The 17474-nt window shown below is 56.4% G+C and overlaps 1 protein-coding gene across 2 annotated transcripts in view; it reads left to right on the forward strand.

Moving 5' to 3' along the window:
• Positions 1 to 17474, forward strand: part of AP2A2 (adaptor related protein complex 2 subunit alpha 2) — an 85987-nt gene that overhangs the window by 44326 nt on the left and 24187 nt on the right. Inside the window, exons 4-9 of one of the 2 annotated variants that reach the window (XM_054439039.2) lie at positions 1155 to 1348; positions 7254 to 7383; positions 11045 to 11146; positions 14464 to 14572; positions 15151 to 15301; positions 16504 to 16672. In XM_054439039.2, coding sequence (XP_054295014.1) covers positions 1155 to 1348; positions 7254 to 7383; positions 11045 to 11146; positions 14464 to 14572; positions 15151 to 15301; positions 16504 to 16672 — 855 coding nt within the window. The remainder of the gene's footprint in view (positions 1 to 1154; positions 1349 to 7253; positions 7384 to 11044; positions 11147 to 14463; positions 14573 to 15150; positions 15302 to 16503; positions 16673 to 17474) is intronic. The other variant, XM_054439040.2, reaches the window with a different exon arrangement.

A 17474-nucleotide genomic window follows, 5' to 3' on the forward strand; every position in this document is an offset into this window, starting at 1 on the left:
ACTCTGCTTTTGAAGCCTTCTTGGGCTTTGCAAGTTGAGCTGTGTAGTCTCTTGTAGTCACATAATTTCTGTGTTTTCCCTGGTGGTATAAAGTAATATTTTCTTCCATTTGTCAAAAAATTTAACTTAGAGAAATTAAGAGAGACTCTAGATGTCTCAGGGGTTTTGATAAGTATTGGTATTTATTCAAGCATTTGTGGAGTGCCTGTGGTACACCAAGCAGTGTTGGGGGGATGGGGGATTAGCCTTGAGGACAGAGGCACAGGGACCAGAACTTGGGCCCTGCCCTTGTCCTGGGGGAGATGGGTGTCACATGGCTCCACAGACATAGATTTGAAAGGATTTGAGAGAGGGAGTGGGGTGGGTGTGTTGAGCTGAGGCTGGAGGGAGGGGAAGTTAACTGGGGGCTGAGGGCGGGAGGAGCAGGGCGAGCAGAGCGTGTGGTGCCTGGCAGTGGCCTGGGTGTGCGAGTGCAGGGCTGAAAGGGCAGTGGTGTTTGGAAGAGCGGGAGCTCCCTCGTGGTGTCTTCCTGGGAGCTGTGGGAAGCTGGGCACATCTTTAACCTGGGTGGTCAGTGATGGGTTGGGTCTGGAGAAAACCACTGTTTCCCTCTGGGTGGGGAGGGTGTGACCTTTGAGGATGGCTGGGAAGGAGTGGCAGTGACACAGGACTGGGGTTTGCCCTGGGTCAGTGGAGGTGGCGGGGGGCGGCGTGAGGCTGTGACACAGGCAGATTAAAGAGTTGGAGGGAACAGGCAGCCGGGTTTCGGGAAATCATTGTAGCTAAAATCAGCCTGTCAGTGAAGGTTCCCTCCCATCTTAAGTTGAGGATAGTGTGACGTCCGGACCACTCAGACGCGTGGCCCGCAGTGAAGTGAGTGGGACGGGGGGCGTCCAGTTCCTGTTGGCGTCTGGCTCGTGGCACGCTAGTCCGGTGTGCCCCACGGGAACGCTGCGCCATGAGAGCATTCGGTTCCACCGGAACAGACGTTTGCCGAGTCCTGAGAGGCGCAGCTCCCACAGCAGTGCCCTGGGTGTGTGGGTGGTGCCCGGGCTGCTTCCGCATCTGTGTGTCACTGCTTGTTGGGTGACTCAGGGCCACAGGCGGACTTGGATTGTCATGAGCTTTCTCTTCTCCTGTCTTTTGGAACGCAGGGCTACCTTTTCATCTCTGTGTTGGTGAACTCGAACAGTGAGCTGATCCGCCTGATTAACAACGCCATCAAGAATGACCTGGCCAGCCGCAACCCCACCTTCATGGGCCTGGCCCTGCACTGCATCGCCAGCGTGGGCAGCCGGGAGATGGCCGAGGCCTTCGCCGGGGAGATCCCTAAGGTCCTTGTAGCCGGGTATGTGCCGGGCTCGTGCCGGGCTCGTGCCGGGCTCGTGCCGGGCTCCTGCTGAAGATGTGCTGCTTTCATGCCAAATACATCAAATATGGAGCTGCTTAGCCTAGGAAATGTTTTACTCTCCCCATCTTATGGGAGATGAGATGTAGCCTAAGGTGGGATCCAGAATTACAAGTTTAGGCCGGGCACGGTGGCTCACACCTCTAATCCCAGGACTGTAGGAGGCCAAGGTGGGAGAATCGCTTGAGCCCAGGAGTTCAAGACCAGCCTGGGCAACATAGGGAGATCCCATCTCTACAAACAGTTTTAAAAAATTAGCCAGGTGTGGTGGTGTGCTCCTGTCGTCCCAGCTACTTGGGAGGCTGAGGCAGGAGGATTGCTTGAGCCCAGGAAGTCAAGGTTGCAGTGAGCTGTGTTCATGCCACTGTACTCCAGCCTGGGCGACAGAGCGAGACCCTGTCTCCAAAGCAAAAAGAGAATTACAAGTTTAGATTTCAAGTAAAGTGCAATCTAATACCACTGAGATTCAAAACACAGATCAAAGAAGAACGCCCAAACCCTGCCAGCAGAACCAAGGAGGGGCTTCAGCCCCACAGGGCACCGGGTAGAACGATGCATCTCGGGGCAGCTCCTCCTCGCGCCCTTTCCCAAGGGCTTCACGCGGAGAAGCTGAGCACCACGCCGGAGCGCCCTTGGCCATCTGTTCCGTCCCTTGTTAATTTGGAGAGAAGCCTTGTGGAGCTGAGTCACCAGCTCTGGAAGAGCTTAAAGCAACCCTGGGGTGTCTGTGCCACAGGCAGGGTCCCCACCTGCATGTTCCAGGATACCCTGCGGACTTGGGAAACTGACCCCTCGCCCACACGGTGCCACCCGGCTGAGCTAGGCCTCAGGCCACGGGGGAGTGGGTGGACATCCACCCAGACCACACAGTGAGGACTGGAGAGAAGGTGGTGGGAAGGCATGAGAGAAACAGGCCTAGACCGGCGTCTCAACTGGGCCACGTTGGCTTTGTGAGGGCACTGGGCCATGTCTTGGGGCATTTTTGGTTGTCATAGTGGGTAGAGACCAGGGTGCTGCACCCCACACCACACAGGATGCTCCACAACAGAGAACGAGGCAGCCTTCTATCAGCTGTGAGGCGAGGACATCCCCACAATAGAGAACGAGGCAGCCTCCTGTCAGCTGTGAGGCGAGGAGGAGCCCAGCTGGCAGAGAGACCGCAGCACAACCCCGAGAAGACAGATACTCAGAAGCGCGAGAGCTCAGAGATGGGTGACCCCGCAGTAGGATGGACAGGAGCAGAACCGCAGAGCCGGGGGAGCAGGCGCAGTGCCTGAAGGCACCGTTGCTCCTCGGGCCATTCAGTCATAGGTGGCAGAGCACGTGGTGGGCGCCCCGAAAACAGGGTGCCCAAGATGGAAGGAAGACTCGAATGATCAGAGGGCGCTGGTGCAGGAGAGGGAGGGTGGGGCTGGGGATCAGAACCAGCCAGAAGGTCCAGTGGATTCTGCCTCAGGGCCACGGCCTCCTGGCCCTCCCTCTCCTCCTGCCCCCAGGGTTGTTGCTTCCCTGTTTATTACCTGTTTCCACCCTCAGGGTGGAAGCTTCCTGGGCTCTGAGGTTTCTGTCCACTGCGGTGGCCGCTTTACAAACCCAGCATTTTGAACAGTACCAGGTCCCTAGTAGGTGCTTGGTGGATGTCTGCGCGTGAGCGGAATGCAAGACAGGGCCACCCCTGAGGCGCGTGCAGATTGATGAAGTGGGGCACTACCTGAACAGAGGACTTGCTGCAGGAGCCAGGGACGGAGGAGGGAGGAGCCAGGGTGAGGAGGGGTCTCCAGGGGCCAGTGCAATGCGTCTATGGCTGGAAGGGAGCAGGTGGCCAGTGCACAGCGTCTGCAGCCAGAAGGGAGCAGGTGGCCCGTGTTCTGGTGCCTGAGTGGTCCCATGAAGGGGGTGGGTGGCCCGTGTTCTGGTGCCTGAGTGGTCCCATGAAGGGAGTGGATGGCCCGTGTTCTGGTGCCTGAGTGGTCCCGTGGGGATGAAGGTCACAGGCAGGGTTCTCCTACCTCAGAGAGCTCAGGTAACATGGTACCCATGGGCCTTCCTTGAAGAAAAGGGCCAGTTGTTGAAATCCAGCTAAGTAGTAGATGACTCAAAGTAACATGCTCAGGCTGGGCACAGTGGCTCACTTACGCCTGTAATCCCAGCACTTTGGAAGGCCAAGGTGGGCGGGCCTGAGGTCAGGAGTTTGAGACCAGCCTGGCCAACATGGCGAAACCCCATCTCTACTAAAAATACAAAAATTAGCTGGGTGTGGTGGTGCTCACCTGTAATCGCAGCTACTCAGAAGGCTTGAGGCAGGAGAATCGCTTGAACCCAGGAGGCGGAGGCTGCAGTAAGCTGACATTGCACCACTACACACCAGCCTGGGCAACAGAATAAGACTCTGTCTCAAAAAAAAAAAAAAAAAAAAAAAAAAAGCCAGGCATGGTGGCTCATGCCTGTAATCCCAGCACTTTGAGAGGCTGAGACGGGCGGATCACGAGTTCAAGAGCTCGAGACCATCCTGGCCAACATGGTGAAACCCCGTCTCTACTAAAAATACAAAAATTAGCTGGGCATGGTGGCGCCCTCCTATAGTCCTAGTTACTTGGGTGGCTGAGGCAGGAGAATCGCTTGAACCCGGGAGGCGGAGGTTGCAGTGAGCCGAGATTGCTCCACTGTACTCCAACCTGGCGAAAGAGCAGCACTGTCTCAAAAACAAAAACAAAAAAAAACCATGCTCGGGAAGGAGGTGCTGTCATTGCCATGCTCGGGAAGGAGGTGCTGTCATTGCCATGCTCGGGAAGGAGGTGCTGTCATTGCCATGCTGGGGAAGGAGGTGCTGTCATTGGAGGACTGCTGGGGAAGGAGGTGCTGTCATTGGAGGACTGCTGGGGAAGGAGGTGCTGTCATTGGAGGACTGCTGGGGAAGGAGGTGCTGTCATTGGAGGACTGCTGGGGAAGGAGGTGCTGTCATTGGAGGACTGCTGGGGAAGGAGGTGCTGTCATTGGAGGACTGCTGGGGAAGGAGGTGCTGTCATTGGAGGACTGCTGGGGTGTGCCACCTAGAAATGGAAGGGCAGAGTAGGTGCTGAGGAGGTCAGGTCATTCCTAGGGCCACAGATAGGGACGGGGGGCAGCGGCCAAGGCAGAAGAGTGGGGTGGTGTCTCTGCTGGGATGGACAGAGTTGGTGGAAAGAGAACCCGTGGAGGTGCAGAGTAGCCATGGGGTCCTCGGTCTCCCTCGTATGAGCCGACATTAGCGAGTAGCTGTGGGGTCCTCGGTCTCCCTCGTGTGAGCCGATGTCGGCGAGTAGCTGTGGGGTCCTCGGTCTCCCTCGTGTGAGCCGACATTAGCGAGTAGCTGTGGGGTCCTCGGTCTCCCTCGTGTGAGCCGACATTAGCGAGAAGCAGTGGGGTCCTCGGTCTCCCTCGTGTGAGCCGACGTTGGAGAGTAGCTGTGGGGTCCTCGGTCTCCCTCGTGTGAGCCGACGTCGGAGAGTAGCTGTGGGGTCCTCGGTCTCCCTCGTGTGAGCCGACATTAGCGAGAAGCAGTGGGGTCCTCGGTCTCCCTCGTGTGAGCCGACGTCGGAGAGTAGCTGTGGGGTCCTCGGTCTCCCTCGTGTGAGCCGACGTCGGAGAGTAGCTGTGGGGTCCTCGGTCTCCCTCGTGTGAGCCGACGTCGGAGAGTAGCTGTGGGGTCCTCGGTCTCCCTCGTGTGAGCCGACGTCGGAGAGTAGCTGTGGGGTCCTCGGTCTCCCTCGTGTGAGCCGACGTCGGAGAGTAGCTGTGGGGTCCTCGGTCTCCCTCGTGTGAGCCGACATTAGCGAGTAGCTGTGGGGTCCTCGGTCTCCCTCGTGTGAGCCGACGTCGGAGAGTAGCTGTGGGGTCCTCGGTCTCCCTCGTGTGAGCCGACATTAGCGAGTAGCTGTGGGGTCCTCGGTCTCCCTCGTGTGAGCCGACATTAGCGAGTAGCTGTGGGATCCTCGGTCTCCCTCGTGTGAGCCGACATTAGCGAGAAGCAGTGGGGTCCTCGGTCTCCCTCGTGTGAGCCGACGTCGGAGAGTAGCTGTGGGGTCCTCGGTCTCCCTCGTGTGAGCCGACGTCGGAGAGTAGCTGTGGGGTCCTCGGTCTCCCTCGTGTGAGCCGACATTAGCGAGTAGCTGTGGGGTCCTCGGTCTCCCTCGTGTGAGCCGACATTAGCGAGTAGCTGTGGGGTCCTCGGTCTCCCTCGTGTGAGCCGACATTAGCGAGAAGCAGTGGGGTCCTCGGTCTCCCTCGTGTGAGCCGACATTAGCGAGTAGCTGTGGGGTCCTCGGTCTCCCTCGTGTGAGCCGACATTAGCGAGAAGCAGTGGGGTCCTCGGTCTCCCTCGTGTGAGCCGACATTAGCGAGTAGCTGTGGGGTCCTCGGTCTCCCTCGTGTGAGCCGACGTCGGCGAGTAGCTGTGGGGTCCTCGGTCTCCCTCGTGTGAGCCGACGTCGGAGAGTAGCTGTGGGGTCCTCGGTCTCCCTCGTGTGAGCCGACGTCGGAGAGTAGCTGTGGGATCCTCGGTCTCCCTCGTGTGAGCAGATGCTGGAGAGTAATGGTGGGGTCCTCAGTCTACCTTGTGTGAGCTGACACCGGAGAGTAGTGATGGGGCCCCGTGTCTCCTTTGTGTGAGCTGATAATTTAGACTGTGTTCATCTGCCTAAGAGAGGAGGCGGATCCTCCTCCTCTCTGAGGAGCGTGGCGTGCTGGGCGCCCTCGTGTGTCGGCATTTGTAGCAACAAGCATGGAAACTGGTTGGCTCTTCTATGTTGAGGGACTGCTGGGGGCCCAGTCATGGGGTTCTGAAGCCGCCTGGCAAGGACAGCCCTGCTGGCGCCTGGTACACACCCCTGACGTGGCCTCGACCACACATCCACATGGACGCATGGGAGGGTGTGTGTGCGGTTCCGGCTCTGGGCTGATCTGGTGAGGATGGGGTGGGCCGGAAGAGGGACGCAATACCTACTCCTCCTTGCAGGGGTGTTTGCACCCAGAAGGGGAATTTTTTATTCAAAGTAATTTTTTGGAATAGTATAGGGGGAGATTTAGGAATAAAAAAGCCAAAAGGTAAATGGTACAGGTAGTCCCTATACCCTTTTCTTCCTTCCATGTGGAGCAGCAGATTCCAGCTGATTCTGTTAAGCGCTTGGAGAAGAGACTGACCCTTTTTCAGCTGTGCCTCCACAGCGTCCACCCCAGGCTCCCTGTTGTCTTCCCAGCTGCTTAGCAGAGTCTGGTGGCGGGAGGGCGAAGGGGGATAAGCGGAGCATGGAACACGTCTGTGCCCTGGACAAGCGTGTCGGCAGCAGAGCAGGAGAGCCCGTGGCCGGCTCCCTTCCCACCGTGTCTACAGGGACCCGAAGCCCTTTGCTCCGGGGGCGAGGGCATGTGTGGCCCAGTCGACTGTTCAGGGCGGGCGTGGTGGGGTGAGGGCGGGCATGGGGCAGGGGAAGATCATCAAGCAGATGTGGAGCTCCATGGCGGTGCAGGGCCCTCCAAGCATTTCTGTTGTGATTGTGGATTATTAAGTTGTAACAACAACAACAAGAAAGCTATTGTTCAAACAACGAATGAGCAATGTGAGCTGCCTGTGGTCGGCTGGTGGTTTTGGTGGTGAGAAGGTTGGCAGGGAGACCTTTGGAGCAGGGCCCATGTGTGCTGAGAAAGCTGCTGCTGCCCCCTAGGTGGCCCTCGGCAGGCGGCCCTGAGTGCTGTCTTGGCCCCTGCGCCAGCCCCACCCCCGCGTCTCCTGCTGGCTCTGGGGGGGTGCTCCGTGCAGCTCTGCGCTGTCCTCAGCCCGTTGGGAGTGACTCTGACGTCTGTCTTTCAGAGACACTATGGACAGCGTGAAGCAGAGCGCGGCCCTGTGCTTGCTGCGCCTGTACAGGACGTCCCCCGATCTTGTCCCCATGGGCGACTGGACATCCCGAGTGGTGCACCTGCTCAACGACCAGCACTTGGTAAGCACCCCTGGCTTCGGTTCTCCCCGCTCCCCCAGGTGACCTTTGGGATGGCCGTTGTGAAGACACTATGGTGCGCCTTCTCGGGATGCCCAGGAGAGACTGTCACAGGGGCTGTTGTGTCTGAGTGCTGAGACCACGGGGGCCCTTCCTGGGGCTGGATGAGTAAGACTCAGCCTCTGCTCATCCTGTGGCCAGGCATTGGCTGAAGCCCTCGGGTAGCACAGAGGCTCTGCAGACACCCGCAGCTGAGACACGTGTCTCCTGGAAACACCTATCTAGTACGGGGAGCTCCTGCCTGGCGTCCCGGCTGCCTGTGCCCTCATCTAGGCTCTAACGTGCAGTCTTACTAATCCACGTGCCTACTCCACGGGCCAGGTCCAGCGGTCATCCCCATGGTATAGGCATACACCAAGGGTGGAGGTTTCGAGCGATTTGGTGATGTGTATTCAGGTGCTGTGAGAGGCAGGTGTCGGGGAGGGGCTAGTGTGTGAGCCTCAGGGGCTTGGGGGTCACAGAGCCATCCACCGCATCCAGCAGGGGTGGATGTGGGTAGGGTGTGCTTGTCCTGCCTGAACTCTGCTGTATGAATGACAGGGTCAAAGTTGGCAGGAGCGGAAGTATTTCCTGCTGCGTGGAGAGGCATGTGGGCCACGTTCACAAGGATCCAGGATAGAGGGCCGAGAATGCCACTTTCCCATGTTGCCGTGAGCCCCATTCTGGCGGGGGAGCCTTTCAGATGGTGCTGCTGGAGGCTGTCGTCCACCATCCCGTGGACCCTGGGAGGTCATGGGATTTTCCCGCTTTGCGGTCAAGGAGGCTGAAGCTCAGAAAGAGGAAATGCCCTCTCACAGCCCCAGGCCCGTACCTGGAGTTGGCGTGTTGGGGTCTTGGGCATCCGAGAGTGTGCGGGTGAAGCAGCTATGTGGGAGCTGTGAGTCGTTAGGGCCTGGTCAGGGAGGCAGGCCCCGGGCTCCTGCTCCACATGGCAGCCGGGCACTGGGCTGCTGAGGGGCCAGGGCTGCCTGCTTTCCCCTGGGCCTTCTGCAGACAGGATCTGTGCACGCTCTGTGGGACTGGCCGGGACTGCTGTCATTGCTCCTGCTTTGGAAGTTTCCGTGGCCATGCGGCCGCAGGGTCACCCTGAGTGCTTTTCAGGGTGGCAGGGCCTTGCCTCAGGTGGCCACAAGGGCACCTCTCCTCGGATACTTTATGATTCTGTGACGCCAGCTACTTGGTTTGCTTTTTGTATTTTTATGCATGTGGCTTTATTTCACCAGGCACTTGAGTCAGCATATTCTTGGTTATAGGCAACAGAAACTCATCCTGAAGGGGCGCCACAGCCAACCCCAGGGTGGGCCCCCTGCTGCCCAGTACTTTCCCATCTTAGCTCTCCCAGCTTGCGCGCCTGCACCCCCGGCAGCTGTCTTTTGTGTGGCCATGGCTTTTGTCAAGCGCCTTCCACCTCTGGCAGTGAAGGCCTGAGGCTTGGCTTCTCTGGTCTCAAGTCAGGAGCCCCCAAGAAAGGTGTCATTTGCTCACCTAGAGTGAGTGAGCTCCCCCATGGGTCCTTCAGGGAGGTCTTGTGGAGTGGGGCAGGAGGCGTGGGCAGGACCAGGTGGGTGAGGGTGAGAAGGTCGGCGGTCAGGCGTGCGCCTGGAGCGGGGTGTTGGGGAGGGAGGTGATGTGGCCTGAGTGCTGCATGGGCACCGTGCCGAGCCTTGGGTCTGTAGTCTGAGGGTGGCCTGATGGAGCAGACAGGTTGGAGTGGACGAGGACAGGAGGCACCATGGGGAGAAGGGTTGGGGGGCTGGGCCAAGGGCTGGAGGCCACTAAGGAGACACGGAGGTCGCTTTGGCGCCAGCTGCCACCACAGGGGTGCGGCCACGTGTCGCGGGCCTGAGTGTGCCCCTCAAGAGGCCTCTTACAGTCTCAGCGCAGCGGGAGGACGTCCTAAACGAGAGGCTGAGCTCAGCGCCTGTCAGCCTGTTGCAGGGGGCATTCTAGATGCGTGTTTCCTGGGGGAACACGCCGTGAACATTCAGGAGCCCCGTGGGGAATGACTCTGCCCTCATGGAACTTACAGACCTGCAGTTTCTTACAAATTCTTTATTGGACATGGCAAAATCCGTTAGCACTTTGCTCACCGAGAAATACAGGAAGAAGACCAATCAGACCCATTTCTTTCTTACAGCTTTCACATTTTCCTTGGAAAGCTGAGGGCACAGGCACAGCAGGTCTCTGGGGAGAGTGCCGTGCTACAGTAGGTGCACCCCAGCCAGGCTGAGGAGCTGTGGCGCAGGGCGAGCGGTGGGGGGATTGCACCCCAGCCAGGCTGAGGAGCTGTGGCGCAGGGCGAGCGGTGGGGGGATTGCACCCCAGCCAGGCTGAGGAGCTGTGGCGCAGGGCGAGCGGTGGGGGGATTGCACCCCAGCCAGGCTGAGGAGCCGTGGCGCAGGGCAAGCGGTGGGGGGATTGCATCAGTCATTCAAGTAGACATTTCCTTTGAGACAGAGGCTTGCTCTGTCATCCAGGCTGGAGTGCAGTGGCGCAATCTCAGCTCACTGCAACCTCTGCCTCCTGGGTTCAGGCGATTGTCCTGCCTCAGCTTCCCGAGTAGCTGGGATTACAGGCGAGTGCCACCATGCCTGGATAATTTTTGTATTTTTAGTAGAGATGGGATTTCACCATGTTGGCCAGGCTGGTCTTGAGCTCCTGACCTCAGGGTATCCGCCTGCCTCGGCCTCCCAAAGTGCTGGGATTACAGCGTGAGCCACTGTGCCCACACAAATAGACATTTCCTGAGCTCACTGTTTACATCTTCAGGGTGAATAGGTATCATTTATTTTATATTTTTTAAAAAAATTTATGGGAGAATGTCTTTACATAATTAAAGTCTTTTTTCAAGAGGTCTGAGTGACCGATTCCCTAGTGGCTGTCCTGGAGCGGTAACAGGCTGCCCGGCGCCATGTCCTGTAGCGGTGACAGGCTGCCCGGCGCCGTGTCCCGGTGCGGTGACAGGCTGCCCAGTGCTTTGGGGAGGACCGCTTGTGCCCTGGGATCTGAATCTGTTCTCACTGAGGCCAGGAGGAGCGGGGAGGGAGGACTCGTGTGCTGGGCCTGGTGGCCTCATCCAGCCTGTGGTGGTTCAGTGACTGCCAGGGCCACTTTCCAAAAAGGAGAATGGAAAAGGACTTCTGCAGTTGCTCTTTTCTACAGTCTCACTTCTGGGTTGTAAAGATTCAAATCAGTCTAAAGATAGTGTCTCCCTCTACAGTGAACATGCGTGGTTAAACCAGAGGCAGCAAGTGCAGATGACGGTGGAGGCCAGGCCAGGAGAGGGCAGCAGGCCAGGTGGCGTGTGCAGCCCACATGCTTGACCTGCATGGCTGGACGTGGCCCTCTGGCTCTTCGATGCTGGCAGGGATCTGGGCTAAGCATGACGGAACTTCCCGGTTTTTAAGGAGAAGCTGGAAAAAGAAAACCTGCGTGTGCCATTTTGGAGAACATTGTAGGTTTCTTGGAGTAGGCCTGAGGCCGAGGTGGCTGTGGGCTGCCAGTGTGCTGCTGGTTGGTTTAAGGTTTTCTTTGGAAGATGAGTGAACACAAGTGGTTAGCTTCAAGTGTTCTGACTGTCTGTTGTGTGTGTGTTTTCTTTCAGGGCGTGGTAACTGCAGCCACAAGTCTGATCACCACTTTAGCACAGAAGAACCCAGAAGAGTTTAAAACCTCCGTGTCTCTGGCTGTCTCTAGGCTAAGCAGAGTAAGTCTGTTTGTGGGGGAGCAGAAGTCAGGGTGGGTTTTGTTTTATTTATTTATTAGCTTACTTGTAGAATGCAAGGTATTTGGTCAGTTTATAAATTTAGGGATGAAAACCAACTTGGCTTCTCTGTCAACCTTCTTGTTAATTGAGAACTGTCCCATCTGTACAGAAGCACAGCTCCCTGTTCCCATCGTGTGAGTGAGCGCCCAACACCATGTGGGTGGAGAAGGGGCACCCACTGGCCCCGTGTCCCCCACTGGGGAAGCGCGGCTGGTGCTTCGTGGACCCACCATCTGGCGTGCACGCTAAAGCCTGCCGTTCAGCTTCCTGTTTTGAGTTTGATGCAGATGGACCTGCAGCACACATTCTTTTGTTTTGCTCAACATGGTGAAATTTTTGTTTTGTGTGCAGCTGTTATACATTCATGTTTGATGCTTCATAGAATCGGTTGTGTGAATTGACCCCTGCAGTTTACCCGCTGTCCTGTTGAACACTTAGCTCCTTGCCCTCTGAAGCTGCTGTGAATCCTCCAGCATGAGCAGTCTTGGATGTCCCTTGGTTTCCATGTGCACGAGATGGCTCAGCTGGGGGCTGCGGCTCCTGAACCTGAGGAGACAGGCATTGCCAGACCAGCTTCCCCTGCGGTGCACCCGGCTCTCACAGCAGCAGCAGGAGGTGCGGGTGCGGCACGCGTAGTGTTAGTCTCTTGTGTTTTAGTCATCTGGGTGTATAGTAGGAGCTCTGTGATTTTTTTTTTTTTTTTTTTTTTTTTTGAGACAGAGTCTCACTTTGTCGCCCAGGCTAGAGTGCAGCGGTGCAGTCTCGGCTCACTGCCACCTCTGTCTCCTGGATTCAAGGGATTCTCCTGCCTCAGCCTCCAGAGTAGCTGGGAGTACAGGCACCCGCCACCAAGCCTGGCTAATTTTTGTATTTTTAGCAGAGATGAGGTTTCACCATGTTGGCCAGGCTGGTCTTGAACTCCTGACCTCAAGCAATCTACCTGCCTTGGCCTCCCAAACTGCTGGAATTAACAGGCGTGAGCCACGTCACCCGGCCTCTTTGTGATTTAAATCTACGTTTTCCTGATTATCAATGAGGTTGAGCAACTTTGCATGTTGATTGGCTATTTGGGTGTCTTGTTTTGTGAAGTGCCTAAGTCTTTTACCCATTTTTACCCTGGGTTGTCCGTTTTTTGTGTTGAATATTTCACCATTAAGTATGATGTCTGCTTTAGAATTTTGTTGTTGTTGTTGGTACTCTTCACATTAAAGAAGTTCCTTTCTCTATCTAGTTTGTCAAACAGTTTTTATCATTAACTGGTAAAAACATTTGAACTAGGAGTTTTGTTTGCGGGAAGCTTTCTTTTTTTTTTTGAGATGGGGTCTCGCTCTTGGTGCCCAGGCTGGAGTGCAGTGGTACGATCTCGGCTCACCGCAACCTCTGCCTCCCAGGTTCAAGCGGTTCTCCTGCCTCAGCCTCCCGAGTAGCTGGGATTAACAGGCGCCTGCCAGCACGCCTGGCTGATTTCGTATTTTTAGTAGAGACGGGGTTTTTCCATGTTGGTCAGGCTGGTCTCGAACTCCTGACCTCAGGTGATCTGCCAACCTTGGCCTCCCAAAGTGCTGGGATTATAGGTGTGGGCCCCTGCGCCCGGCTGTGAAACTTTTCTAATTACGAATTCAATTTATTTTATAAGTTGTGGAACTGTGCATATTTTCTTTTTCTTTTCTTTTTTTTGAGTCGGAGTCTCACTGTTGCCCAGGTTGAAGTGCAATGGCACGATCTCGGTTTACTGCAACCTCTGCCTGGGTTCAAGCGATTCTCCTACCTCAGCCTCCCGAGTAGCTGGGACTACAGGCCCTCGCCACCACGCCCAGTTAATTTTTGTATATTTTTGGTGGAGATGGGGTTTCACCACAATGGCCAGGCTGGTTGCGAACTCCCGACCTCAAGTGATTCCACCTGCCTTGGCCTCCCAAAGTGCTGGGATTATAGGCACGAGCCACTGCACCTGGACTCCTTTCCTCTGCTTTCTTTGGGCTAATTTGCTAGTCTCTTTTTATTATTTACTTATTTATTTTGAGATGGAGTCTCACTCTGTCGGCCAGGCTGGAGTGCAGTGGCATGATCTTGGCTCACTGCAAGCTCCGCCTCCTGGATTCACACCATTCTCCTGCCTAAGCCTCCCGAGTAGCTGAGACTACAGGTGCCTGCCACCATGCCTGGCTAATTCTTTGTATTTTTTAGTAGAGATGGGGTTTCACCATGTTAGCCAGGATGGTCTCGATCTCCTGACCTTGTGATCCACCCGCCTTGGCCTCTCAAAGTGCTGGGATTACAGGCGTGAGCCACCGCGCCTAGCCTAGTCTCTTTTTAAACCCTTGAGATGAATTTTTGTTGCTTTTCTCTTTATATTTGTTTCAAATATGTACAGTTAAGGCTGTACATTTCTCTCTGAGCCTGGCCTTAGCTGCGTACGTGTTTGAGAGACAGCTCATGTTGGCCGTGTCTCTGTGTCACGGAAGTGCTGTGATTCTTGCCTTTCCTGCTTTGTGTTTGTGCCTTTCAGCCTTCTCTTTGACAGACAGCCTAGAGCTTGCCTCCCTGCAGCAGGAGTCCGTGACCCAAGTCTGGGCTGGCATCTTGCAGCTTAGGGCAGGAGTCAGGGTGAACCTTTCTGAATGGGTTCACTTATGGTCTAAAAGTGTCACACGTGAGCTTTGTAGGAAGGCAGGAACTACCCTGACCTCCAGGAAATAGGAGACCTCGGGCTGTATGTCAGTGGAAATGCGAGGTTGTCGTGATTGTCACGATGGAGGATCTGCCAAGCTGAAGGCCGTATTGGACAAAGAGATGGGATGTGAGTGAGGCAGGCAGGCTCCTGCCTCTGCGAACTCACCATCTGGGTTGGCCTGTGGTCAGGGGGCCCTGTGGGGTTGTGGGGTAGGGTCAGAATGCTGGCTTCTGGGGGTGGGGGTGCTTTTTCCTTCTGAGGAGCCTAAAGCTCTCTCTCTTGTTTCATTCATGTGCCGGTCCACAAAGGAAAGACTGTAGTTTCAAATCCAGGTGCTATGGTGTCTTGTACCGAGCGAGGGCTGCCACTCAGCTGCGGCAGCGTGTTGCCGAGTGACAGGGCAGCCCTCTCACAGCGAACCCAGGGGGTACCAAGCAGTGTCAGACACTCCTGGCACATGAAACAAAACCATTTTTCCAGCTCAGGTGTGACCCGAGGAGTGAGTATGGCTTTTCTTTGGGTCCCAGCAGTAGGGGCTCGTGCCCAGCAGCGTGTCTCATTCATTGCCTGTGCTGTCTTACAGATCGTGACGTCCGCATCCACAGATCTCCAGGATTACACTTACTATTTTGTCCCGGCTCCCTGGCTGTCTGTCAAACTGCTGAGGCTGCTGCAGTGCTACCCACCCCCAGGTAACGCGCAGGCCGCGGCTCCTGAAGCTGCACCAGTGCCGGTCTGATTCCCTGTCTCAGATTTAAGTGGTTTGTTTATTATTTTAAGAAGTGTGTTACTAGCCCTGCCTCTTGATTCATGGACCTTTCTGCCAGTGCTGCCATACGCACCGGCTTTCGTGGAGCAGTTATTGCAGAGCCTACAGTTTTGTTAGGGTTTGGGTCTATTTGTGCTTTTATAGTATCAGATTTTTGCAGGTTTTCTTTTTGAGACGGAATCTCCCCCTCCTGAGTAGCTGGGATTACAGGCACCTGCCATCATACCCGGCTAACTTTTGCGTTTTTTGTAGAGACAGGGTTTCACCGTGTTGGCCAGTCTGTTCTTGAACTCCTGACCTCAGGTGACTGGCCTGCCTCGGCCTCCCAAAGTGCTGGGATTACAGAAGTGAGCCACTGTGCCCAGCCTGTCTCAGTTTTGTAAATGCTCCCAGCTGGGTACACAAATGTGAGTGAACTATATTAAAAATGCTCTCATGATGTATGGGTGCGGCCGGGAGGGGCAGGGTGGAGACTGGTGAGCACCGTTCTGTCTTGCCCAGAAGACCCCGCAGTGCGAGGCCGCCTGACCGAGTGCCTGGAGACCATCCTGAACAAAGCCCAAGAACCGCCCAAGTCGAAGAAGGTCCAGCATTCCAACGCCAAGAACGCCGTGCTCTTCGAGGCCATCAGCTTAATCATTCACCATGACAGGTGTGTCGTCTGCCTGTGGAGGGGCTTCGTCTCGCGCGCACACACGCGTTCCTTCTCGTTGGCACGAGACTGGGCGGATCATGTCTGGTTTGTCTACTCCGTGGGCCTCCCCTTCATCCTGCCTCTGTGCTCCCTGCCGGATGCTTTTCTTCTTTCTGTGCAGCCCGGCCCCTCTTGCTCTGAGCTCACCGTGGATTGCTTTGCTGACTGTGGTCTCATCCCCCACAAGGGCCTTTTCCTCTTTCCCCTGAGCATCCCCACTCCTGACTGGCTTCTCATGTAGTGGAACAGAGAGGAGACGGGTGGGGTGGGGGGCGTGCGTGCACGTGTCCTGTGGCTTTGCTGGGTGTGGAGCCGCACTTGGTGGGTCCAAGGTCCCAGGGCAGTGCTGGAAACAGCTGTGCCCATCCACGCAGCACAGAGGCGCAGGGTGGGTGGTCGCTCCACACAACCTGGAGGTTCTGCCTCCTCTGCTCCCAGGCCTTTTCTGCTCAGCAATTGCAGCGCACCACATGTGGTCTGGCGTGGGTCTTGCGTGTGGTGCCGTGCTTTAGGGTCCTGTGAGAATGAGATCGCAGCTCCCACCAGGCTCCCAATAATGAGAGAACGTGCCAGGCTGTGGGCAGACGCTCTCTACAGCTAGTGATCACCACCCATTTGCTACTACAGCATTTTTACAAATGATGAAAACTCAGTCTGAGAGTCACACTTCAGAGCTGAGAGTTATTAAAACTGAAATTTCCCATTTTGGAGAAAGCTCTGTTGTTATGTGACGAGAAGCCACATCCTGAGGAGACAGTAGAGTCAGTGGGGCAGCAGCTGTGCTCCCGGCCTTCTCAGCCTTCTCCCTGCCCCGGGCTGGTGCCTCTGGCTGAGACCCCATTGAGGGTCACAGCTTGACCGGCCTCCCACGAGCCTGATGCAGACTGAGGCTCAGGAGGTGCTGGGAAGGCTCCAGTGGATGCATGGGCTGACTCACGGTGGGGATGCACAGAATGCACGCAAAACGGACGTCAGGGGTAGGGGTCGGGTGTCATCTGCATCTGGGGAGGCCCCCGAGTTCCCACTTGAGCAGTGCGGTGGCGGCGAGTGCCGTGTGACTTTGCTGTCTGCCATCTGGACCCGTCGGGGAACGCAGACTCTGTCCAGTTTGTGTTGCACTTGCTGAGGAAACCCCACCCACTTCCCCTCCCTCCACACAGTGAGCCGAACCTGCTTGTCCGCGCCTGCAACCAGTTGGGCCAGTTCCTGCAGCACCGCGAGACCAACCTGCGCTACCTGGCCCTGGAGAGCATGTGCACGCTGGCCAGCTCCGAGTTCTCCCACGAGGCTGTCAAGACGCACATCGAGACGGTCATCAACGCCCTGAAGGCGAGTGCCCTGTCCTCGGGGTCTGCTCACTCCCTGCGCAGGTGCCATGGGCCTTCCTGTGAAGGCTGGGGGGACGCAGTGCTTCCTGACTCCCCGCAGATATGGAGGTGGTGCTGGTGCTGCTGGCCTCCGCCTGTCACCTACTCTTAGGAGGTCACACCACAGTTGAGGGCCGTGCTGCCTGGAGATGGCCAGGACGGCCCCGCCGTCCTGGTTAGGCTGAGCACAGGAGTCCCCGGCAGCCCTTTCCCTGCTGGGGACAGGCACCCGTATGCCATCCCACACGTGCATAGTGCCGACAAGTAGAAATGGTTCTTCTTGGTAGAAAGATGAATTTTTTTTCCCTTATCTCCAAGAAAATCCCCCTTTTACAAAGGAAACTCACTTTGTTCGGGGTTTAAAATTTCAGAGTTGGGGCCGGGCGTGGTGGCTCACGCCTGTAATCCCAGCACTTTGGGAGGCCGAGGCGGGTGGATCATGAGGTCAGGAGATCGAGACCATCCCGGCTAACATGGTGAAACCCCGTCTCTACTAAAAATGCAAAAAAAATTAGCTGGGCATGGTGGCGGCTGGTGCCTGTAGTCCCAGCTACTCGGGAGGCTGAGGCAGGAGAATGGCGTGAACCCGAGAGGCGGAGCTTGCAGTGAGCAGAGATCGCACCACTGCACTCCAGCCTGGGCGACAGAGCGAGACTCCGTCTCAAAAAACCAAAAAATTTCAGAGTTGGAAGAGCCCAGTTGAGGTTGGCCATTGCCAGCCTTTGCGAGTCTCCAGAGCGACCTCGAGGGTTCGTTCCACGTAG

The sequence above is a fragment of the Pongo pygmaeus genome, chromosome 9 (assembly GCF_028885625.2).
Source record: "Pongo pygmaeus isolate AG05252 chromosome 9, NHGRI_mPonPyg2-v2.0_pri, whole genome shotgun sequence".
NCBI lineage: Eukaryota > Metazoa > Chordata > Mammalia > Primates > Hominidae > Pongo > Pongo pygmaeus.